The 25,486-nt window shown below is 41.2% G+C and overlaps 1 protein-coding gene across 8 annotated transcripts; it reads right to left on the minus strand.

Moving 5' to 3' along the window:
* Positions 1-553: 553 nt before the first annotated feature.
* OCIAD2 (OCIA domain containing 2) lies at positions 554-24,380 on the minus strand. 8 transcript variants are annotated; one of them, XM_030563400.1, is made up of 9 exons: positions 24,229-24,372; positions 24,003-24,140; positions 20,051-20,199; positions 9,195-9,291; positions 8,303-8,356; positions 5,626-5,671; positions 4,041-4,148; positions 2,522-2,609; positions 554-768 (listed from the first exon to the last, which is right to left on the minus strand). In XM_030563400.1, the coding sequence occupies exons 3-8, from the start codon at positions 20,108-20,110 to the stop codon at positions 2,528-2,530; spliced, it is 447 nt and encodes a 148-aa protein (XP_030419260.1). In that variant the 5' UTR covers positions 20,111-20,199; positions 24,003-24,140; positions 24,229-24,372; the 3' UTR covers positions 554-768; positions 2,522-2,527. The 8 variants fall into 8 exon arrangements, with proteins under 8 accessions (XP_030419260.1, XP_030419263.1, XP_030419266.1 ...); XM_030563403.1 differs by lacking the exon at positions 24,003-24,140 and having other exon boundaries at positions 24,298-24,380; XM_030563406.1 differs by lacking the exon at positions 24,003-24,140 and having other exon boundaries at positions 20,051-20,187; positions 24,298-24,374.
* Between the last annotated feature and the right edge of the window lie 1,106 nt (positions 24,381-25,486).

Genomic DNA, 25,486 nt, shown 5'->3' on the forward strand with positions numbered 1-25,486 from the left:
AGATTAGAGCAAACCTAAATAACATGGGTTTCTGAGCTCGCTTTCAGTTCTTTCCCCAATGTTCATGTTTTGAGAAAGAAAACTTCTTTGTATTAAGCTGTCTAATTAGGAATAATGTTCAGAACGTCTTCTAAAGAGATTTGCATAGACAGGCATAAATAAAATGTCACTCTCCTCTCAAGTCCAGATTCAAAGCTTACTGAAGTCAATGGGATTCTTTCTAATAGTACCCAGAGGATACCTATGGTCAAGAATGGTGATAGATGGGAGTCCTTACCCAGTACAAAGAGTTATGCAAAACTGATCACAGTATAGGGGGCTTAGTGGGCTACTTAGCAGTGCAATGTCATTTAAATACTCTTGCATTCTTTTCTTTCATGCAGGAGACAAATACTTCCAATTATGGCCTTTTGCAGGTTGCATTGAGATCAGGTCATTGCCACTTATAAGAATTGCAATATCTAAGTTTTCAGTGCCAAAGCTAAAATGCATCTAAGGAAAAAAAGAAACATACTGGGGTGTGATATCAACAGAAAAAAATAGAAACTGCATCACTAGAATTTAGCATTTATTATATAGGCAAACTTTTTTAAAATTAGCCCAATCCTCACAGTGTATTGGTTTACACCTGACTTCAGGCTTAATTTCTTCTGTCCAGAATAAGCTATTGAAGGAAGAGACTTTTTCTGCAGTATTTTGTCATCTTTGTCAGTTCCACAATTCAGATACCAAGATATGAAGTAACTTCTTAAAAAGAAGAGACGTGATCTGAAACAAACAAACAAACAAAAAAAACATTTTATAAAAAATACTGAGCTCTGAAAGCTAAGTTCTCCTCAGAGGTACATGTGCATCTGGTGACTTCAGAGGGAGTTCTGCACAAGTCTCTGAGGTAAGAATTTGGCCCTGAATTTGTGTGCAGTACAATAATTTTAATTAGATGTAATTGAGGGGGAAGTTGGCGCATGATGGAAAAGCAATATCCACCATCTATCACACTTTTAGCTCATTGACTGTACATATTTTAAAAAAGAAAGAAGTGATCATCAAACAACACAATACTTTGTGTATTCTAATTGAAATGTTCAGTCAGTCTCTAATTTCAATTTTTGTATGTTTAATTGTATAAAAAAAACCTGCTTAACATTTTTCCTAAATTTCAAAGTTCTTCCATCAGAACTGACTCTGGGTACATGTAAAACATAGTTTTCAAAGCTAGCCAGTACATGTGTAATTAAACAACACAGCTCACAATAATCCTTTTGTCAAAAGCTTGAGAAAGGCGACGGCCTTTGCATTTGGATCCGGGGGTTAACAAACTCAGTTTTGCCAGGCCAATAGAGTAAGCAAACTAAATATGCACCAACTCCTGCTCTCACCTTGATTCAAACAACTTGTCAGTGAACAAATGGCGATCTTTAAACAAACATACTATGGCCTCTTTATTTTAAGTCAATGGAAATAATAATATGTGAGTGAGGCAAGCAAGATTTGGGGCAAAATTCTCAAACACATTGATTTAAGCACCTAAGTCCCATTGATTTTCAAGTCAATTAGGTGATTTTGAGAATCTTACCTTTTCCCTATATTACTGCAGATTTGGAGTGCAATAATCATGTAGTCTAGCTTCAAATGAGGCCTCACTGTTTACTTACTCCACTGGCTAACTACTGTAGCCACTAAAAAAGGTCATAGGTGTAAAAAAAAAAAAAAAAATTCCTCCAGACTATTAAAGACCAGATGGAACACTCTAATGATGCCACACTTCAGCCTAATGTCTTCTTCAATGATAATACAACATTACATCAACACGTTTCACTGTGAATACCATGCACTGACAAAATCCATCAAAATCACACAGTTTTGGTCAATGAACAGGATCTGCTAAGATATCCCTCTCAATGTCATTCACAGAGATGTTAAAGAGAGAGGGAACTCTTTATGATCATCTAGCCTGACTTCCTGTATAGCTCAGGCCAAAGAGCCTCACCCAATAATTTTTGCATCAAACCCATACTTTCTGTTTGAGCTAGAATATACTATTACATGCAAATAGTAAAGACATTATTTACTGTTCATGTTCTTAAAACATCAATATTCAGCTGTATTTTTGAAATACCAAAATGATCAGACCATAAACGTTCAAGTTAAAAAAGATACTGGGAACAGAAACCAGAATTCAAACTAGAAGATAAATATTTATTTATTTTCTTCTAACTTACAACTAGCCAGAGAATCCCACTGAATTCTAGCTGGATTAAAAAAAAAAAAAAATAGTGCTGTTTGTATGAGAATTTTGGAGCTAAATTAGGAGTTCCTCAGAAGTGGAAATGTTAAATGTATGTAAAGAGAAAATGTAGAATCAAGGTTAACTATAGAACCATAAATAGAATTCCTAATGATCAGCTTTCATTTCATGAAGTTTATGTTTATATTGTATTGTGGCAATTGTTTTAAATTAGAATACTGTTCAGAATAAAGAATAAAATCAAAAGCTTCCTTAAAATTCAAATATGTGTACCTGGGATTATGAAGCTGAAGGCTTTGAGTTTTCCCGTCCATTAGATCCAAAATTTGCTTCGCATTCCTTGCAGGTATGATGACAGTGTCTAAAAATCAGGAGGAAAATAGAGCATTCAAGATTTTTGCTCATATTTCTCTAACACAGCTGTCATCTTTGTATAGTATATTGGTAAGTATTCTTTTAGAAGGAATTTGTTGAACAGGCTTTATAGAAGGAATCTCTGTTGTTTTCATTCATCTGGTTTAAAGTTCTTCCATCCTTCCAGATGTCTTATGGTATGGGATGATGTCTGAATGCCCCAGCAAAACAATTTTATTATTCTTATGTATTGCTTATTTTCAGTAGTGCCCAAAATATAGTAGAGTTTTCCAAGCAGGAAAAGGAAGCATGATCCCTGATAAAAGAAACTCACAATCTAGACAAGACCAGTGGGTAAAGGCAAGGGTTACCAAGATATAGATCCCCAATTGGCCACATCTTTGTATTACAATGTTGCATTAACACAACAGGTTTTTTGTTTTATTTTTTTGGGGGGGGGGAAGGCGGAGGTTTAAGTGGGAGAGGGAAGATTTTATTAAAAAATATTGGTTTAGGATTTTTAAATTATTTCAAATACCTTTCCAATTTCCCATTATCAGTCAGCTAATTTACAGAGGCATCACAGCACAAGTGAGCCTTCAGAAGGGATTTTAATACAGAGGTGGCCTTGTGGATGAGCTTTTGGAAATGCATTTCCTATGCGGGGAGCAGTGTAGTACACATGGACAAATTGAGGGAGACATCATTGGCTCAGGGAAGGAGGTGGGAGTTAATACAAAATGAGATGTGGGTCAGAGCAGCATTTGTGTAGGGCTTTGAAGGCAGTGACAAAAACTTGAACTTGATGTGTTGGACAGGGAGCAAGTAGAGAGATTCAAAAGAGGGGATGACATGGACTGAGGTAAGGAAAATGATCTTAGCAGCTGCATTTTGTATGGACTGGAGACAGGATGAGTGTTCAGGAAGCCAGAGAAGAGGAGGCTGCATTGATTATGGCAGAGAATGATGAACTGTAGGGATATGAAGATGTGGTGCAGGAAAAAGCTGCAATATTTGGATATGTACATCTTGGATGTACAGAGCAAAGGAGACTCCAAAGGTGAATTACAGGCCAAACAGATGGGATAGATGGTGTGATATTTAATGGCACCAGATAGAAGGTAAATTGCTAACTGTTAATCTTTTATAATTAATTAGTATATGGAGAGGCTGAGGATTTAATCCTTTAAATTACAGGATTATTTATGTCTTCGAAACAATGCAGATTACAATGAATTTAATTTGTATCTTTCTAATAATTACCACATAATCTGGAACTACATAACTGCAGTATATATCCTTAGGTATAGCATTCAAGAGTGCCCTATGAGCTGAAGCAAAAAGGTTTAAATGTATGCTGCAGCTGCCTCTCTCTTTCATTCTATTTTCAATAACTATGTTTTGGTCTAAGATTAAGTGATCTGTATTGAAGACAAACCTTTTATGTTCTGGACCAAATGGCCAAACTCCTTTACTTTGGAACTTTCTCTGGCATACTCGTATGTATGACATCGTCCCAATGGCAAGACCAAAGGCACCAGCAACGTACAAACAGATCACAATATATTGTTAGTTCAAGAGCTAACTCAAGATACTATTATTTGTCCTTTATACAGTAAATTGCACTTATTTAGGACTTTTTCATCCCAAAGTACTTTATAAACTCATACAAAGATTATACTGTAATAGTAGTTAGTTCTCTTATCACTGAAATGGAACCATCTGTGGAGTGAAACACTGCAGCTGGTTAAGAATACACAACAACATGGCACAACAGTTAGATGTGAAAATAATACTGTATACACTTGGAATTTCAGGGGAAATTTAGATGAGGAGTGTAATAATAGCCCATGGTGAAATCTGACAAAGACAGAAGAGCTGACTCCCCCTACCTTTACAAAATGCCCCATGGTATTTTTGATTACTACAAATAGCTAGGACTTCAGTTAAGTCTTGTCTTCCTACGTCATAGGCTTCCCTTAATACCACTGGGCTCTGGTTCAATACTCATTCAAAAAGAAAAACTACTTCTGGCAACACGTTGAATTTTCTGTGGAGGTCTCACATCCAAGCATACACCAAATGAAACCTGCTTAGCTTTTGAAAACAGATGAGATTACGTCATTTAAATGGCATGGTTGCATTATGTAAATGCAATACAAAATTTCTGTGCAAACAATTTTTTAACACATTAGACACGCAGAATAAACTGAATTTGTATTATTATTCTTTATTTGAGCAGTTATATTGCGTAATACTTAGAGAACTTAACCATGTTGAGAACTCGTTATGGTAGTCATATGGTATTGCCAAGGCCTTACTGCTGTATGTTATGTAATAAACAACAGTACCTGCCCCACAAAAGTTTATAATCTAAAAGAGTAGAATAACAGGAGATAAAATAAGCAAGGTTGTGAGACAGGGCAGGAGAACATGGGAACAAATTGTAGGATATTGTAGCATAGATAGCCATGTGCACAATCAGCAGCCCAAACTCACCATTGGCCTACCATGATCAGATGGCAGAATTTTGTGTGCATTTATGGCAAGGTGACAGTTAATGAGGCTAAGGTGGGGAGGTACAGACTTTGTTTGGAAGTTTTCCCACAAGAATGAGGTGGCGTGCGAGCAGTGCTTGTGGAGGAAGCAGACAAGCAGACCATTGAGAATGGTGTTATTGACAGAACCATGGTGAGGGTTGACCTTGCCAATCATATAATAGCGCAGGTAGGGCAATTAAAAATTGAATATATACTCTTACTGAAAAAGTCTTTATTAAACAAGCTTTACTTAATAAATTAGTTGTAAACTTAGTAGAATCCTATTTACCTAGCCTGCTATACTAAACACCTCATGGGTTCAGATAAGCAGAAATTTGGATAATTGACATTCACTAAACAGGGAGACACACAGCACACAAAGGAAGTCTGGATAGTGGAGGTTTGGACAGTTCAGATTCTACTGTTAATAAATATCCTTCAACCTTTTTCTGTCCTTTTAAAATAAAAGTACTGACTTACCTGGCCATTTTTGGTAATGATCCAAATCTTGGGTTTGATGAGAGAAAGCCTAAAAGAAAAAGGAATAGTTAAGAATGCCTATCCACTTGAGTAAACTCATCATCGTGTAACAACAAAAGTGGTCTTTTTCCAACAAGCCTCCCTCATTTCTCAGAGCAAGGGCTATACAATACTTAAAAGTATGGTAGCTTTGATTGAGGAAAAATAAACCATTCCCAAAGCATTCTGGTAATTTCCAATACAATTACTTGTGTGGTGGCACACAAGTGTCAGGGAAAAATATTTTGTGCTGCCATGTGGGGGATTGGAGTCCAGGTCTCTTGTTCAATTTCTTGCTCTTTGGGTCAGCACAAGCTGGCAGATAACTCGTAGGACCTTTTTTGCCAATGATCAGCTAGTGTTAACTGTCACCAGATAAACATGACTATCCTCTTAATAGAATGGAGGAGTCACTCTGACATTTGGGTTTTTGAGGAGAGAAGTTGTAGTTCAGGAACAGAGGAGAAAATGGAAAGATTCTCACCCTTCCCTACCAAAATTCCCCCTGCCCTCAAATTGACTAATATGAACAATAGTGATTTGTTTCTGATCTCAATTTGTAGCAGCATGTCATCATATATTGGTATCTGTGGATGCTCAGCTGACACCATGAGACAGCAAATAAAATGCAGTAGTAAGGATTTTTCCACATAATCCTCCAAATGCCTGTGGATCCCTCCAATTTCCTGTTTACATCCCCTTCACCCATGAGCTCACAAGTTGCAACCACCATTCGGACATTGTATAGAACCTGTTAAAAATACCCAAGCAGGATGACTGATCACAACTGTGTGATGTGACTGCCATATCTAATCTCAGTCAATCAAAGGAGCAGGGGTCAGAATGAGCCAGTCTGCTGTATTTTGTACCAGCACTTGTCTGATGACCCACCCATTTCTGCAGAATTTAAACAGAGTGTGACAATAGCTCTGAGGGCTACGTGATGACCCCCTTCAATGAGATGGAAGACCCTAAACAGTGGAACCACTGTGTTTCTGGGGTGGGACGTCAGTGGGAGGCAGGGTATGGAAGGGAAGTAGGGGTGACAGTGCCAGGCCATGCAGGCAAATTCCACACAGAAGAGTTTGGTGGCAGAGGCAGCATATAGTGGTGGCCAGTAAATCCACCACTGTAGATTCACATAGTGCAGGGGATGCACAGAAGTCCCAGCTTCTTCTAAAACCAACTGAGCAGTAGTATATACACAGTGGGGAGGCCATGCAACCACTCTATGCCAAGTGTTGGATTGCAGGGAGGAGGATTTCTTTTCCCCTCATCCCTCTTAGATCCTCCATGCAAAGCCCATTTATTTTCATGTTAGCCAGGTGTTCAGCAGTTGTTCCTAAAAGTACAAGATGTCCCATTCATCTCAAATAAGTCAAGGCACAATAATAACAGCCAATTAAAATTGGCATTCTTAATTACTTCATTCTGATCATTTTAGCATAAATACCCAGGTACTAGGGAAATGTGGGGAGAGTTATCTGCCAAGGGGTGAGAAACCCAGAAAGTAGTCTACATCTCCTCAATGGGCATGCAGAGTGCAGCCAGACTGATTCACTACAGAAATGTAACGTGATACTCCTCTGTGCAGATTACACAGCAGCTGTATAAGATCTCCCTGCCCTTCCCTTTGGCCAGTACCTCTTTGCATCGAGCCACTATGTATGTTGGCATGCAGTCATAAAAACACTGCTGATGCTTTCTAGAAGCCAGAATTTAGAGCTACAATGCCGGATTCTGATACCCTCACTTACATAGACTAGTACCCTATTTCACAAGTAGTCCCAATGAAGTCAGTGATCCTCTTTGATTACAGAATGTAAGTGTGACAGATTCAGGCCCCTAGTATTGGAAGGGTCTGAATTCAAAAGGAAATACAGTAAAAGCTTTGTTATCTGGCATGTTGGGGGAATGGTGGGTGCCGGTTAATCAAATTTTCTGGTATCAATGGAATACCAATTTTCAAAGAATTAGAATACAATAAAATGAATAAAAGACAAAACACAGTAGTACAGTATACAGGTATTCACCAATGTAGTAGTAGTACTGCACTGCAGAGTGGTTAGTTTCTTGAAGCACTTAGGTGTATACAGGTAACCTACTGTATAGAAAACTTTATCTTTTGACACTACATATCACTATGGTGAGCACATGATGTACGGTCAGATCACTACAAATATACTTACCACTAAAACTATACTGTAATGGCCCTGTGACACACCCTAGAAGTTGCTTTTTTGAATAAATTCCCGATATCAGCTTGCTTACTTGTCTTCTGCCTCTTTTGCATAAAAGTAGAGTGCAGAACATACAATTGCATAACCTCCTGGGCAGTATACTAGTCCTGGTTACTAGACTGAAGATTTGTATTGGGAGAGATCAGAAATGCCAGATAATAGAGCTTTCCGGTTGATAAAGTGCCAAATAATACAGCCTTTACTGTATTCAGAATGAGTTATGGCAATGCATAGTTAATTATCAAATCATTATAACATTGATAGCACTGAGTGGGAAGAACATTCAAATATGAAAAGCAGCAAGCTCTGGGAGAATTCTGATTTAGTGCTGATTCCTGATCAGCATGACTTGGGTTCATTTCTAGTATAAATAAAATGATGCACGTATATCTTCCATTTACCATTGTAAATTAGCCCTTGAGTGATCAGCATGCTTCCCAGAGACAAGGGAAGACCTGGAAAAAAGAAGCAAACAAAAAAAATCAGCACTTTGCTCATTACTGACTGGCTGAGAATTATGTGCATCTTTCTTGTATTTATTATCGTGTCTTTTCCACCCCAGCTTGCTTTTGTCATTCACCTATTACACTTGCTCTTAAACTGTAAGCTCTTTGGGGCAATGATAGTCATTTATTATGTTTGAACAGCACTACCACAATGGAGCCCAACCTGGTTGTGATCTTTTCATGCTACTGAAATATAAATAACAACAAAAACTTGCACAACCAATCATAGTCTCTCCCCTCAAGACAGCAAAACTCAAATGTATCTGACCTTGATAGAACTTCGATTAAATGATGAAACCCTTAGAAGCTTTTCAAATCTTTTCCTTTCAGAATGTCCACATTTAGAATTGCCATCTGGCCAGCTTTACGCTCACTCTGCAATGACTTTGGTTTTTGTTGTTGAAACTAAATAGAAATCTTATTTCTTGAAAAAATTCAAAATCAAGATCATACATGTGAAAGAAAATGAAAAGCGTCTCGGGTGAGAGTAATAATAGATTTCAAAAATAGTGACATCAGCTAATAATAATAGTTAACTATTAACAATTAAGGGTACAATTCTGCCACTTTTACTTACATTAAGTGTACCTTATTATGTAAGTAGTCCCACTGATTTCATAGTAAATACTACTTAACATAAGTAAGGATGACAGAATTAGGCCCTAATAACAATCTTCTCTCAAATAAATGTAAGTGTTAAAGTAACTGGCAAGTCGTGCAGTAGTTCAGCTAAAAATACATCAAGTGCTGATTCTCACTGGGATAAGAATTAACATGAGTTACCTACCTCTGTACCAGAAACTTTCGTTTCTACATTCTCGACTGATCCTTTCTACTTCTTTTCTATTGATGTGAGGATCTGAGATAGGACAGTGGAGACCAGACTGAAAAGAGCAATCTTTTGTTAGCTTACTGATTTATCTTACAAGATAGATAATTTAAGATGAATTAAAAATAATTACTAATACATGTAAAATGAGGAGAAAGGTATTTTCCTTTCATATGTAATGCAACTCCTCTTAAGTCTCAAAACAAACACACACACGTACACACCCCATCTGCAGTTAGTAAAACAATCAGATACCTGTATTTGATAATTCAAGATTAGAAATGTGAAGTACTGTTCAGGTTTTAAAGTGAAAAAACTTCATCGCATTTGGAACATCTTGTCTGCAATAGTTTAGATATTAATTTTAGACAAGCAGTAAATTGCTGTTTTTCTCTTAATTCTTTTATTCTGATCAGCCACATTTCTTTAGCTGATATTCAGGGATTGAACTGGCAGGAAAAAAAGGCAGTGCTACTCAGGTCCTCCCACAAAATAAACTCCACCCACTTGAGATGCTGTCATGGTATAATTCCCCACTCTGAATCTTAGCGTCCAAAAGATGAGGTACCAGCATGAATTCCTCTAAGCTCAATTACCAGTTTAGTACTTGTAGCGCTGCCATCAACCAGGAATTCCAGTGCCTGGTACAACACTCTGGTCCCCCCAAAACCTTGCCCAAGGACCCCCAAGACCCAGACCCTCTGGATCTTAACACAAGGAAAGTAAACCCTTTCCCTCACCATTGCCTCTCCCAGGCTTCCCTCCCTGGGTTACCCTGGAAGATTACTGTGATTCAAACTCCTTGAATCTTAAAACAGAGAGGAAAATCCACCTTCCCCCTCCTTCTCTCTCCCCCTCCCAGACTCTCCCTGAAAGAGAAAGTAATCCTAACACAGAGAAAATTAACCTCTCTCTCCCTCTTCCCTCCTTTCTCCCCACTAATTCCCTGGTAAATCCAGACCCCGTCCCCTGGGGTCTCACCAAAATAAAAAAAAAACAATCAGGTTCTTAAACAAGAAAAACTTTTAATTAAAGAAAGAATAAAGGTAAAAATTATCTTTGTAAATTTAAGATGGAATAGGTACAGGGTCTTTCAGCTATAGACACTGGGAATACTCTCCCAGCCTAAGTATACAAGTACAAATTAAAATTCTTTCAGCAAAATACACATTTGAACTCCTCCCAGACAAATACACAGATGCAAATAAAGAAAACAAACATAAGCCTAGCTTGCCTTATTTACCTAATACTCACTATTCTGAACTTATAAGAGCCTGTATCGGAGAGATTGGAGAGAAACCTGGTTGCACATCTGGTCCCTCTGAGCCCCCAGAGTGAACAACAACCAAAATCTAACAGCACACACAAAAACTTCCCTCCCTCAAGATTTGAAAGTATCCTATCCCCTGATTGGTCCTCTGGTCAGTGACAGCAGGCTCACTGATCTTGTTAACCCTTTACAGGCAAGAGAGATATAAAGTACTTCTGTTTTATTAACTCTTACTTATCTGTTTATGACAAGTGCCAAATGAGAAATCACTATCGGTAGATTGTGCAGATATTCAAATTATGGTCTCACACATCCTCCCAGGTGCTGCAGTCTTAACTCCCCCTCCATGCAATTTGAATATACCTATGGGCTCTGTTGGGCTTCTCTGGCCGGGCTTCTCCTCAGTAGGATTCAGTCGTCCTCCTGGATTCTGTTGACACCCACTCAGTAATGGCAGTAAAATGTCACTCACAATAAATTGTGTTTGTCCCTTTCTTTTCTTTGTTGAGCAGTGAAACAGTTAATAATATTAACATTTTAGTACCATCTCTGGACATCTGAGTTAACATCTCACCAACACTGGCTCTAGCTGGGGTCCATAGGTTGAACTGCACCCACAGAAATCAGGTCTGGACATGCACTATCATGCATGCATCTCACATGGCTGGGAATGCAGCTGGCACTCAGGTCTGCCTGCCAAAAACCACCCCATAACTCCTCTTGGCAATGGGGACCAGTGGGAAGCCTCAAGCCAGCATGGAGGGAAAAGGATTTAGGTAGGGTGGAGGGGACAAGCTAGTCTGTTCTCCTTGTCAGCCAGGTAGGGAGCTGCAGTGAAGGGGATGGGATCAGGCAGCAAAAGGGGGGCCTTGTGGTGCTGCTGTGGTAGGGGTAGCACTCCGGGTTGTGATGCAAATCCCTTTTGGGGATCCCAGGGGGAGGGAGAAGGGCTGGATATGGGGCATGGAGGGGAAGATCCTAAAATTCCTTCCTCCAAGGAAGACTTGAACCAGCCAAGGGTAAGGAGCAGAGTGGGGGCAGGCAGGGGCTCCTAGGAAGGGACAGTAGGGGTTTCCTTTGAGGGTAGAGGCTACTGGGAAGGGGTGAGTATAGGACTCATGGGGGGGAGGGAAGGTCGGGGCTTCTGCTTTCCTGGGTTTCTAACCATTGTAATAATCATCATTAAGGCTATGTGTCTTTCACAGAGGTCATGGAAGTCACGGATTCTGTGACTCCAGAACCTCTGTAATTTCTGCAGCTGCAGCAGCTAGTGCGGCTGATCCCAGGGCTAGCCACACTGGCCACTCCCCGGGCACCCCCAGGCAAATGGTCCCGGGTGCTGCCCGGAACAGTGGTCCAGAAGCAGCAAGGTTGCCCCGGGCTGCTCCCCTCCCAGATGAGCAGCAGCAGTGGCTGGGCCCCTGGCCACCGTGGCCAAAGCAGCAGCGGCAGCAGGGCCCCGGGCCACCCCCTGCCTGGAGTAGCAGAATCAGCTGGAATGCCCCCTCATCCCCAGCACCTAACATTTAGTTAGGGGTACTTCTGACTAAATCATAACCTTACTCATCAGAAGTGTTCTTACACTGAACTAACTCATCACTGTGCTGCTACAGCGGTATACATTCACTGTACAAGAGTTTGGAACAAGCAATCTCTTGTATAGTGCATGTATACAGTTGTAGCAACATGGCAGAGACTTTATTCTGTGTAAGAAGACAACTATAAATTGTTATTTTATGATGTTTCTATCTGGCTGCACAGGAAAGGTTTCATAGCTGCTTTAAATGTCTAGTAACTAAGGTGAAATATCTAGTGTAAATATCCTGGGGATACCATCATAGGCTCTCCCTGACCCTCCAACTCCTCCCTCTTTATTTCTCATTACAAAAACAGACCTACAATACAGTATCTAGATGTCATTATAAATATGTGATACGTAAAAAGTTCCTGGAGTTACTTTGAAGTGATGTATACTAAGTAACAGGAGATGGAAAAACTCTTTGCTCATGAAAGCAAATCCTCTTCATTACTAAATAAAACTGAAACAGTACATATACTGGGGAGGGTATTTTGGTGTCATCTGTGCTGGATTAGCAGTCAGCAGGTAATAGCATTCAGACCTAACCTTCAAAGGAACTGAAAGGATAAGTGACTGACCCTTAGAGGAGGGGATTGGAATAGACTCTGACTGGCAACTGTGACCTCAGGCACTGGGATGGTGAGATAAAGGCAGAGGCCATGATAGCTGGAGGGACAGACACATAGAATGTGAGGACAGTAGTCTTCAATTTACCAGGACTGTAACTCTAAGGTTTAACCTACCAAGATAGGCGGTGGCCCACCCTCTACTCTAGATATGATTTTATTACATTTACTTTGCTTTTATTTACCAATAAACTTCAACACTTCCAAACCTGAATGGCACTGTGACTCCATGTGCCAGATTGCAACACATGGAGCAGGGAGTCGGAGGCAGCCTCATCCCAACCCCAGTCCTGAGGGCCAGGAGCTGTTACTGTGGGGTGGGTCAAAGCTGGGTTCAGTCTCCAGCCCAACTCCTCTTCTCCCAGGCCTTCCCTCCACACCGGGCCGGGATTAGGATTGTGGTGCTGGGGAGCAGGGTACTGCTGCAGTTGGTTGGTGCCCCCTCAGTGGGGCGAGGAGGAGGCTGAGTGCACCTATTGACTTACAATGCCACTTCTGCCACTGCATCTCACTGAGACGAATGGGGCAGTTTAGACTTCATAGTTACTGTTGAAAACTCTGTGCAAACCCAGGCAGATGTCATTGTTTCAGTTACACTCAGTTCACATTTCCAAGGCTTTATTTACAATCACAAAAGCTGAAAATGTACTTAAAAAAAAAAACGACAGCTCAGAATTTGTAGCACAGGTGTCACCTTGGTAGAGATGTCAGTATGCCATAGGGTACATCTGCACATGGAGCTGGAGATGTGATTTCCAGGTCAAGGACACATATCCACACTAGCTCTGCACTAAAAATAGTGTTGCCATGGCAGCATGAGGTAGATGGGCTAGCCACCCTAATTATGTACCTATGATATCTTGGGTGGGTACATAATTAGCTGCCATGGCTACACTCTATTTTTAATATGCTAACTCAATCACCACTGATGTGGGTATGTTTCCTCAGCGGAGAATCGCACCCCCAGCTCCAACCGGAGATATACCCATGCTGACATGTACCACCTCAATGTGAACCCTGTTAGTTTTGTAACCCTGGTGATGAAATAGGTTTATTGGCTGTAGTCATTATTAAATTTTCAGGTAACGGATGCCCCAGTCCTCATTCAAACACAACTCCTACTAAAGTTAGTGGGACTGTTTCTTGAATAAGGCCTTCAAATTGATCACAAACTGAGTTTCATAGCAGTGTGTGATGGGGTGTGCTCCCCACACTGGCCCTGCAAGAGCTGAATTGGGCCAGGTGGGCCCAATCAGCTAATTAGGCTGCAAACGGGAGAGCTTTAGGCAACTAATTAGAGAGAAGCTCAGGTGTGAAGAACAGGTGGGGCTTCTACAAAATATAGGAAATTGGAAGCAGAAGAGGCTGCAGGAAGGTGGTGTACAATCACTCCCTGGGAGAGGGGAGGTATGTTTGGCAGCTATAGATGAAGTAGCCAATGGTTGTTCCCTGGGAGGAGGGAATAGAGCGGTTGGCAAACCTCAAGAGAGTGGAGGAGTAGGAAGCAGTGAAGTTGGGGACTGAGCTAGACCTTTGCTGCATGTTGTAGGGTCCCTAGGCTGGAACCCAGAGCAGAGGATGGGCCTGGGTTCTCCTACCCACTACTGGGGCAGTGAACTGGAAGACTGTTGGGGTCACTGTGGGAGTGACAGAGAATTTGAAGGACTGTATCTAGGAAGGGGGAATGCTGAGTGACCTGGCCAGAGGGCTGAGTTACAAAGAGGATTACTGTGGTTCCTGAGAGCAAGAGAGAGGCTGCAGAGGAGAAACTGATAGGTTATACCTGCTGGAAGGGGTGTTGACTTGACTACGCTAATCCTCAGAACCACCAGTAGGTGGTGCCATCCGGCAGTGAGTAGAACAAACCTGTCACATAAGGTCATCATATAGTATATGACACTTGTATTATTCATAAACTATGTCAAATATAATAACTTCTACAATAGTACAAAGAACAGATAAGGAAGTAAATGATTATGAACAGGGTTATTTCATATCAAAATTGCTTAGTTAAATGTTCACCTATGGCACAAAGTGGTGGAATCTGGTCCTAACAGGCTTGTTGAGATTTCTTCAGCATAAGGGAACTTGCAGCCGGTGTAAAGCAGGGTAACCAAATCCTATGCCAACTGCCCCCCTCCACCTGATTTGGATGTTCAGGATGAGCCAGATAGAACCAGTAGAGCACAGGTGCTTAACAGAGGTATGGTCCTTTGAGAACCATAGCCAGCTGGCATAAACTATTGCAGATTAGCTGGGACTGGGATTGTGACTAAGACAGCTTGACTATAATTAGCAGATGGTTGTAACTGGCTCTCTGACTGCCCTCTGCCTTCCCTGCACTGAATAGAATTTGGCACAGAGTCTGGGCCATAACACAAAGAAGGCTGGATTTTTTTCCCCAGAAATTGTGAACATGAACATGCTGAAACCTTGTACAGGGCTCTGAGAAGTATAATACAGTAACTCCACATTTAACATTGTCCTGGTTAATGTCGTTTTGTTGTTACACTGCTGATCTGAGTGAACATGCTCATTTAAAGTTGTGCAATGTTCCCTTATAAGGTTGTTTGGCAGTCACCTCCTTTGTTCACTGCTTGCAGGAAGAGCAGCCTGTTGGAGCGAGTGGTGGGGGCTTGGAACCAAGGGGGGCTGGCAGCTCCCTTAAGTTCCTGTGTGGCTGCTGCTGGGCAGTTCAAGTGTCCCTCCCCCCACTGCTGTGCTGCTCCTCCTGCCCTCTGCCTTGGAGCTGCTCCTGAGAGCCTCCTGCTTACTGTGCAGGGGGCTGGGGGAAGAGGAGTGCTGATGTCAGGGTGTCCCCCTCCTCCTGTACCCCATCTCCACAGAGCTGGGGAGGAGGGAGACGTGACAGGGTTCAGAAGTGAGCTTGCTGGTGGCGGCGGCAGCAGCAGCTACTATCTCAACTTGCTGATCTTCATGAAAAGGCAGCGTACTTAGAGTGGGATCAGCATAGACTCAGACTCTAGGACTGGAAGGGACCTCAAGAGGTCATCAAGTTCAGTCCCTTGCCCTCATGGCAGGAACAAATACTGTCTAGACCATCCCTGATAGACATTTATCTAACCTACTCTTAAATATCTCCAGAGATGGAGATTCCACAACCTCCCTAGGCAATTTATTCCAGTGTTCAACCACCCTGACAGTTAAGAACTTTTTCCTAATGTCCAACCTAAATCTCCCTTACTGCAGTTTAAGCCCACTGCTTCCTGTTCTATCATTAGAGGCTAAGGTGAACAAGTCTTCTTCCTCCTTCTGATGACACCCTTTTAGATATCTAAAAACTGCTATCATGTCCCCTCTCAGTCTTCTCTTTTCCAAACTAAGTAAACCCAATTCTTTCAGCCTTCCTTCATAGGTCATGTTCTCAAGACCTTTAATCATTCTTGTTGCTCTTCTCTGGACCCTCTCCAATTTCTCCACATCTTTCTTGAAATGCGGTGCCCAGAACTGGACACAATACTCCAGTTGAGGCCTAACCAGCACAGAGTAGAGCGGAACGACTTCTCGTGTCTTGTTTACAACACACCTGTTAATCCATCCCAGAATCACATTTGCTTGTTTTGCAACAGTATCTCACTGTTGACTCATTTAGCTTGTGGTCCACTATGACCCCTAGATCTCTTTCTGCCACACTCCTTCCTAGACAGTCTCTTCCCATTCTGTATGTGTGAAATTGATTGTTCCTTCCTAAGTGGAGCACTTTGCATTTGTCTTTATTGAACTTCATCCGGTTTACCTCAGACCATTTCTCCAATTTGTCCAGATCATTTTGAATTTTGACTCTGTCCTCCAAAGCAGTTGCAATCCCTCCCAGTTTGGTATCGTCTGCAAACTTAATAAGCGTACTTTCTATGCCAACATCTAAGTCGTTGATGAAGATACTGAACAGAGCCGGTCCCAAAACAGACCCCTGCGGAACCCCACTTGTTATACCTTTCCAGCAGGATTGGGAGCCATTTATAACTACTCTCTGAGTACGGTTATCCAGCCAGTTACGCACCCACCTTATAGTAACCCATCTAAATTCTATTTGCCTAGTTTATCAGTAAGGATATCATGCAAGACCTTATCAAATGCCTTATTAAAGTCTAGCTATACCACATCCACCGCTTCTCCCTCATCCACAAGACTCGCTATCCTATCAAAGAAAGCTGTCAGATTGGTTTGACACGATTTGTTCTTTACAAATCCATGCTGGCTATTCCCTATCACCTTACCACCTTCCAGGTGTTTGGAGATAATTTCCTTAATTACTTGCTCCATTATCTTCCCTGCCGCAGAAGTTAAACTAACTGGTCTGTATCAGAGGGGTAGCCATGTTAATCTGGATCTGTAAAAGCAGCAAAGAATCCTGTGGCACTTTATAGACTAACACATTTTGGAGCATGAGCTTTCGTGGGTGAATACCCACTTGGTCAGATGCATGTGCACCCACGAAAGCTCATGCTCCAAACGTCTGTCAGTCTATAAGGTGCCACAGGATTCTTTGCTGCTCTAACTGGTCTGTAGTTTCCTGGGTTGTTTTTATTTCCCTTTTTATAGATGGGCACTATATTTGCCCTTTTCCAGTCTTCTGGAACTCTCTCTCTCCCATGACTTTCCAAAGATAATAGCTAGAGGCTCAGATACCTCCTCTATTAACTCCCTGAGTATTCTAGGATGCATTTCATCAGGCCCTGGTGACTTGCAGGCATCTAACTTTTCTAAGTGATTTTCAACTTGCTCTTTTTTTATTTTATCTTTTAAACCTACCCCGTTCCCATAAGCATTCACTACGTTAGACATTCCTTCAGACTTCTCAGTGAAGACCGAAACAAAGAAGTCATTAAGCATCTCTGCCATTTCCAAGTTTCCTGTTACTGTTTCTCCCTCCTCACTGAGCAGTGGGCCTACCCTGTCCTTGGTCTTCCTTTTGCTTCTAATGTATTGATAAAAAGTCTTCTTGTTTCCCTTTATTCCCATAGCTAGTCTGAGCTCATTTTATGCCTTTGCCTTTCTAATCTTGCCCCTGCATTCCTGTGTTATTTGCCTATATTCATCCTTTGTAATCTGACCTAGTTTCCATTTTTTATGAGACTCCTTTTTATTTTGTAGGTCATGCAAGATCTCGTGGTTAAGCCAAGGTGGTCTTTTGCCACATTTTCTATCTTTCCTACCCATCGGAACAGCTTGCTTTTGGGCCCTTAATAGTGTCCCTTTGAAAAACTGCCAACTCTCCTCAGTTGTTTTTCCCCTCAGTCTCGATTCCCATGGGACCTTACCTATCAGCTCTCTGAGCTTACCGAAATCCATGGTCTCTATTTTGCTGTACTCCCTTCTACCCTTCCTTAGAATTGCAAACGCTATGATTTCATGATCACTTTCACCCAAGCTTCCTTCTACTTTCAAATTCTCAACGAGTTCCTCCCTATACTTAAAGGAGCAATGTGTGTGTCTCACTCTCACACACTTTGTACAGGGGAGGGAGTGGTGCACTCTAGTGGGATAGCACGGATTCATCATCACGGTCAGTTTCCACAGGGAATGTTTGCAGCGACTGCCATGCTGTCTCCTTTCTCTATTCCTGCTGCCTTGTAGCTTGTGAGGCTATATTAACAACGTGTTAACCCCTGACGGCTCAGCTGAGTGTTAGTTCATCATTTAGCTGCAAAGCATTCCCTAGGAAATATCCCACCCTCTGATTCCACCACAATTTATAGTGAGCGTCAGACAGACAGACAGACAATCAAAAAAATATTTTGTCTGGCCAAAAATTTCCCTGGAACCTAATCTCCTCCTAATTACATTAATTCTTATGGGGAAATTGGATTTGCTTAACATTTTGCTTAAAGTAGCATTTTTCAGTAACATAGCTACAATGTTCAGCAAGGAGTTACGGTGTATATATAGAAAATTGTGCAAGAACATATGATTCTAAAACCAAGCGTGCTCTATTTTTAATATTGTATGGGATACTACAAACTCTATTTAAACTACCTACAGTTATATAGCATCAATACATTTTATTATAAACCTAGTGTTTTAGAAATTTCTAACTTGTGTAAACACTTACTTTGGATTGAAACATGAAAAGTAAAATCTCAGCACAGCAGAAGGGGTAGAAGTCCTTAAATATACTTAATGACATGGATTAGATCTGCTGTTAACATTAGTGACATTTTAACAGAATGCAGACTTTTTTTCATATTTTATATATTTAATTCTGTAGAAAAATATCATGCTAAAAATTAAGAGCAATTCAAGGGAGTACAAAGTGAAAGCTGTGATGTTATAGTTAACCTATCTGTAGTTTACAGGACTGGACACAGTCATTTAAGAACATGAGAACAGCTGTACCGGGTCAGACCAAAGCTCCATTTAGCCCAGTATCCTCTCTAGCGACAGTGGCCAATGCCAGGTGCCCCAGAGGGAGTGGACCTAACAGGCAATGATCAAGTGATCTCTCTCCTGCCATCCATCTCCATTCTCTGACAAACAGAGGCTAGGGACACCATTCCTTACCCATCCTGGCTAATAGCCATTAATGGACTTAACCACCATGAATTTATCCAGTTCCCTTTTAAACGCTGTTATAGTCTTGCCTTCACAACCTCCTCAGGCAAGGAGTTCCACAAGTTGACTATGTGCTGCGTGAAGAACTTCCTTGTATTTGTTTTAAACCTGCTGCCTATTCAATATTTTACATCATAAATGCAGCATATTCCAGGTATAGGAGGGAAGCATGGGCAGACCTGTAGCCATTTTAGGGTGAAGTTAAACATTAAAATAAATCTTATGGCTTATTGTCAGTTTGTATTAAACTAAACTTAAACATAAGACCAAAGGCTGCCCTCAGTTACACATGTGCAACCCCACTGACTTTGTAAAATACTGTGTTACCAGCTTCTGCATTTTCATTTGATTGTGAATAAATGCCTCCCAGACACTTGCTTGTATCACAAAGAAAATATCGCACAAAAAGGCCTTCTGAAATGAAGTGATCTTTCTTGGGAAAATGTGTAAGCTTTATATATGGCTAGTATCTCCTAAAGGGCTGAAACCTTGCCCTGAACAGCCAGATAGACCTGAGAAAGCTGCTATGAGTATAGTGGATGCAGATACCTGACCAGGAGACGAGCAATCTATTAATATTTGCTAATGGATCAGCAGAAACTCCACAGAGGAATATTGGCAAGCCCCTCCTCCTCCTCCTCATTTATATGTATAAGTCCCTCTATTCAGACAACTGTTCACCTGGATTCTATTCGATAGAATACAAAAATGCCAGTCACTGGCTAAAGATAGCATTCAACAGAAAGGGGAAGCAACTCCAATTTACCTGTTTGTTTTGTTGCTGTGAAGACGCCTGAACTTTACTTTCGGCTGTTTCTGAAGACATGTCTGTCAGTCCTTTCCCCTCTCCTCCTAATAATCTTGGTAAGCAGCAAAGTCAGCAACGCTGTCTTTCACAGCTGGCTGCTCCTCTCGCTGTTCAGTACAAAGGTAAAAAGAGCAAAAGCATTACACTGTTATAGGCAACTGTTTACTCAGAGAAATGCCCATTTTGCAAGAAGAATTGTCTTTATTGCAGATACTATTTGACTAACCTGATATTAAATGTAACTGAAAAAGATCCAATACCTGAACTCTAACTAAACTGTATCAAGCCTCACAATTTATTATTCCTTTCAGTTATCAGAAATATTGGGTTTGTACTGAGTTAAGCAGGCATATGTACAGGGAAGGATTATGAAGCTGTTCTAGACTTGATTATAACAAATAGGGAGGAACTCGTTGAGAATTTGAAAGTAGAAGGAAGCTTGGGTGAAAGTGATCATGAAATCATAGAGTTTGCAATTCTAAGGAAGGGTAGAAGAGAGTACAGCAAAATAGAACCATGGATTTCGGTTAAGCTCAGAGAGCTGATAGGTAAGGTCCCATGGGAATCGAGACTGAGGGGAAAAACAACTGAGGAGAGTTGGCAGTTTTTCAAAGGGACACTATTAAGGGCCCAAAAGCAAGCTGTTCCGATGGGTAGGAAAGATAGAAAGTGGCAAAAGACCTCCTTGGCTTAACCACAAGATCTTGCATGACCTACAAAATAAAAAGGAGTCATATAAAAATGGAAACTAGGTCAGATTACAAAGGATGAATATAGGCAAACAACACAGGAATGCAGGGGCAAGATTAGAAAGGTAAAGGCATAAAATGAGCTCAGACTAGCTATGGGAATAAAGGGAAACAAGAAGACTTTTTATCAATACATTAGAAGCAAAAGGAAGACCAAGGACAGGGTAGGCCCACTGCTCAGTGAGGAGGGAGAAACAGTACAGGAAACTTGGAAATGGCAGAGATGCTTAATGACTTCTTTGTTTCGGTCTTCACTGAGAAGTCTGAAGGAATGTCTAACATAGTGAATGCTTATGGGAACGGAGTAGGTTTAAAAGATAAAATAAAAAAAGAGCAAATTAAAAATCACTTAGAAAAGTTAGATGCCTGCAAGTCACCAGGGCCTGATGAAATGCATCCTAGAACTCAGGGAGTTAATAGAGGAGGTATCTGAGCCTCTAGCTATTATCTTTGGAAAGTCATGGGAGACGAGAAAGATTCCAGAAGACTGGAAAAGGGCAAATATAGTGCCCATCTATAAAAAGGGAAATAAAAACAACCCAGGAAACTACAGACCAGTTAGAGCAGCAAAGAATCCTGTGGCACCTTATAGACTGACAGACGTTTTGGAGCATGAGCTTTCGTGGGTGCACATGCATCTGACGAAGTGGGTATTCACCCACGGAACCTGATTTTAAAGAACCTGAATGTTTAACTAAATTCAAAAATTCATGTGCTTGTTTTGTTAAAATATTATGTTTGCTATTGAAGAAAAAAATCCAGATTACATAATGTTATTGTTTTAGTTAAATAAAACAATTTAAATATTTGTCTGGTTATGTTCTCTTCCTAATACAGCATGGCAAAAAATCCTCCAAATATGAATGATTAACCTGCTGAATTGGAGATATTTATGAAGTCATTGGGAAGTGAACTATCTGCTTCAATTACCTTTTTGGTAAGTGAAATAACCAGTCATTCATTTTCTGATACAGCTGTAAAACGAATCTAAAAAGTTTTCAAAATAAATCACTTAAAAAAATGTATGGTGTGTACCTTCTAAAAATGAAACCAAACTATCTGAGTGGGGAAGAATATGTATTAAGGTTATAACAACCAAAAAGAATGCACTTTTATGTAGAAATCTATTATTAAACCCAGTCTTCCTGACCAGTGATTTAAATCAAATCCACCCTAAAAAGTTGTTGGTAGCGACCACACCACTCTGAGATTACTGGGAGAAACAGATGGGAATTTTTTCCCTCACTCTTTCAAAGATCTGTTTTCATTGCCAGAGACATTGTCTTATTGTGTGGGTGCTTCTGGAATAAAGTTCTAATTAATCATTGTGACATTTAGCCCAGCACTTACAGTAGCACAGGGGTAGGCAACCCATGGCACGTGTGCCAAAGGCAGCACGTGAGCTGATTTTCAGTGGCACTCACTGCCCGGGTCCTGGCCACCGGTCCAGGGAGCTAGCTCTGCATTTTAATTTAATTTTAAATGAAGCTTCTTAAACATTTTTAAAACCTTATTTACTTTACATACAACAATAGTTTAGTTCTATATTATAGACTTAGAGAAAGAGACTTTCTAAAAACATTACAATGTATTACCGGCACACAAAACCTTAAATTAGAGTGAATAAATGAAGACTTGGCACACCACTTCTGAAAGGTTGCTGACCCCTGCAGTAGCATTTCAGATGTTTGGCATCCAGTAGGGTGCAAGGGGAAATATTTGCCAGGAGATATTATAAGAGCCCTCTAAATTGGAACCTTTATGTTATTATGGGACTCTTATTTTGGTATAGGCTGACCAGATAGCAAGTGTCAAAAATTGGGACAGAAAGTGGAGGGGACAGGGGGTAATAGGTGCCTATGTGAGGAAAAAGACCCAAAAATCAGGACTGTCCCTATAAAATCAGGATATCTGGTCACCCTATTTTGGTGCAGGGTACATAGTTTAGTTTCAGGCAAAGTGACTAGAAGCTTAACAAGACTAAAATGAAGGAGTGACTGGATACTATTGTTAAAGGTATGTGCTCAGATGTTTGACAGCCATTTCCAGTGTTTACAGAAGAATAATCTGGGAGGCACTACCACTTTTTCTTCACTATTGTTGAAGGGATTATGAGTATATTTGGAAAAAAATTTTGATCACTCTCTCTTTCTTAGGAAGGATGGCATGGGGTTTATAGGCACAGGCAATCTGGATTCTGCTCCTGGCTTTGCAGCAGACTTCCTGTGTGATGTTGGGTGAGTCACTCAATCTTGTTAAATCTCAATTTCCTCCTAAGTAAAATACCCTCCTGGCAGCTGGATGTGAGGCTTAACTAATGCATGGGCTGTCACATGCTTTGAGATTGTTAGGTAGAAGAATCTATATAGAGCAAGACCTAAAACTTTTATTACACCTCTACCCTGATATAACATGAATTCGGATACAATGTGGTAAAGCAGCGCCCTGGGAGGGTGGAGCTGCACACTCCGGTGGATCAAAGCAAGCTTGATATAACGCCATAAGATTTTTGGCTCCCAAGGACAGCGTTATATCAGGGTAGAGGTGTACTTCTTGTTGTTTTCACTATACACTAGCATGACTGAGGGCAAAATTTGGCTCACTGGGGAAAAAACTTTTTCTAATTTTTCCCAACATGTCAAATTTTGCCCTCCATCTGACTAACCCTAGCTCTTTTACTGGTCATGTGGAAGATTTTTAGCACCTCCCAGGAGCAGTGAAGGGGTAGGGGGAGGATGCCAGCCCATCAGCAAAGCAAAAATGAGACCAACCTCATGAGCAATGCTCTGCTCCCTATAAACTGGCACCCAGGGTGTCTGCCCCGATTGCCTACTCCCTAAACTGACCCTGCCCTCAGTTCCAGTGTAACCTCATTGAGATATTTGTGTATTCTTGATTGCAGAACTTGGCCCAGTGTCTTGTTGCTTTCTGGTATGTAATTATCCCTCCATATTTAGTCCCATTTATTTTATATGCATTTTATAGTATTTTTCTCAATATAAAATCTAGGTGGGGTTTTTAAACACGCTTTCTACAAAGAATATACCATCTCTCATCAAAACCAGCTGCTATAAAATCTGCACTTTAGGATATACGTGCAAGAATTTGGTCACTAGTAAACAGCTCTAGGGGGGAAATGCCGTCAAAAAAGTGGGTTTTACAGGCGGTACTAGAACAAAAAATCCCTTTGTGTTGATCCATCGATGAGGCAATTCCCTCAGCACCGCGTGTACTCGCCGTTCTCCGAGGTCCAACCCACATAGGCGCGGAGGCCTACCGGAGCAGTCTTTGTGCAGTTCCTGTGTTTGAAACCCCAGGAGATGAGACTAAAGGAAATCAGCAGAGCGAAGAGCAACTTTGCAGAGACAAAGAGGGAAAAACACTTACGATCGTTCCGGACTCTAGTTGGGAAGTTGCTGATTTTGTATTAGTTCTAAAACTGGGCCCAGTTCATACCTCCCACCGCGCAAACGCCTGGCGGCCGGACCTTGCTCCCCGGAGCAGAGACGCAGGCTGTATTATTCAATTCCGGTTTCGCGGACGGGCCCCGCCCGGCCAGGAAGAGGCGGGGATCAGCTGCAAGAAGCACCAATTTAGCCTCACTCCCGGAAGCCACCTGTGTCTGTGGGACCCTTAGCGAGCTCCGGGCTGCCAGTGCCGTCTCCCCAATGTAACGTAGCTTCCTAGAAAGGGCAAGGGGGCTATACTGCCGGTGCCCTTTCCTCGGCTGAAACCTCCGAACACATCATAGACCAGATTTTAGTTTTTGCCCCCTGGGGGATATTGTCTCTTCTCTGACAGTTTATACAGCCAGAATTTAGGTGAATAACGCACATCAAGGCAGGTACTAAATACCCATCCCCATGTACAAAGGAACGTGATTCTTTGGAGCTGTCGTGTACCCAAAACGATGTTTGCCATTTGTATTTGTTTTGTAACAAACCCCCACCCTTCGCAGGTGCTGGAGCTGGAAGTGTGGCCACAACCCCTGGCTTGAAGTTGTTTCCCTCATATACCGAGTTTACAGTTTGGTTCAGTGGCTCTCAGCAACCCCACTATACAAATTATTCCAGCACCCCTTGCCACTTTTGTTTTAGGGTTGTCTGTTATAGGCTGCAAAAATCTACCCTTCTGCTATGGTAAATCTAGAGTTGGATTGCAATTTCCCCAAAGGCTGGATTGAGGGAGGGATGGGGGGTGTTTGGATTTTTATTTACACTAAAGCATTCCCCACTCAAAGCACCAGGGCACTGTATAATAATTTTCTAATAAATTATAGACAGTTAAAAAAACCACACTGCCTTCTTAAAACTACAGACAGACCAAAAGCAGACTCAAACAGGATTGTGCACAGGAAAAAGGGAAAAGAGAAAGTTCTAAATATGGCAGTCAAATTAGTTATAATAAACAAATTTATGCCATTGACAGAGGATTTTAGCTACTTAAAAGTGGAGCTAGTGGTACCGAGATGAGTATCAAGACAAAGGGGAAGAAAATGGGATGAGATTATTGTAAGAATCCCCACTAGCTTTCATAAAATGAATTTATTTAAAGTTAGTTAAAACATTGCACCATGGCAATATAGCAAGAGCCTGATCCCTTGTCCACTGAACTCAATGCCAAAGCTCCCATAGACTTTGGTGGT

Source organism: Gopherus evgoodei, chromosome 5 (assembly GCF_007399415.2).
Source record: "Gopherus evgoodei ecotype Sinaloan lineage chromosome 5, rGopEvg1_v1.p, whole genome shotgun sequence".
Taxonomy (NCBI): Eukaryota; Metazoa; Chordata; order Testudines; family Testudinidae; genus Gopherus; species Gopherus evgoodei.

Bases quoted from the DNA above. Each gene is read 5' to 3' on its own strand.
- OCIAD2 (XM_030563403.1), bottom strand. From the start codon at position 20,110: ATGTCTTCAGAAACAGCCGAAAGTAAAGTTCAGGCGTCTTCACAGCAA. The intron at 8,357-9,194 runs GTAGGTAACTCA...TCTTTTTTCCAG, and splicing joins CGAAAGTTTCTGGTACAGAG to GTCTTCCCTTGTCTCTGGGA. The intron at 4,149-5,625 runs CAGGTAAGTCAG...GATCTGTTTGTA, and splicing joins GGATCATTACCAAAAATGGC to CGTTGCTGGTGCCTTTGGTC.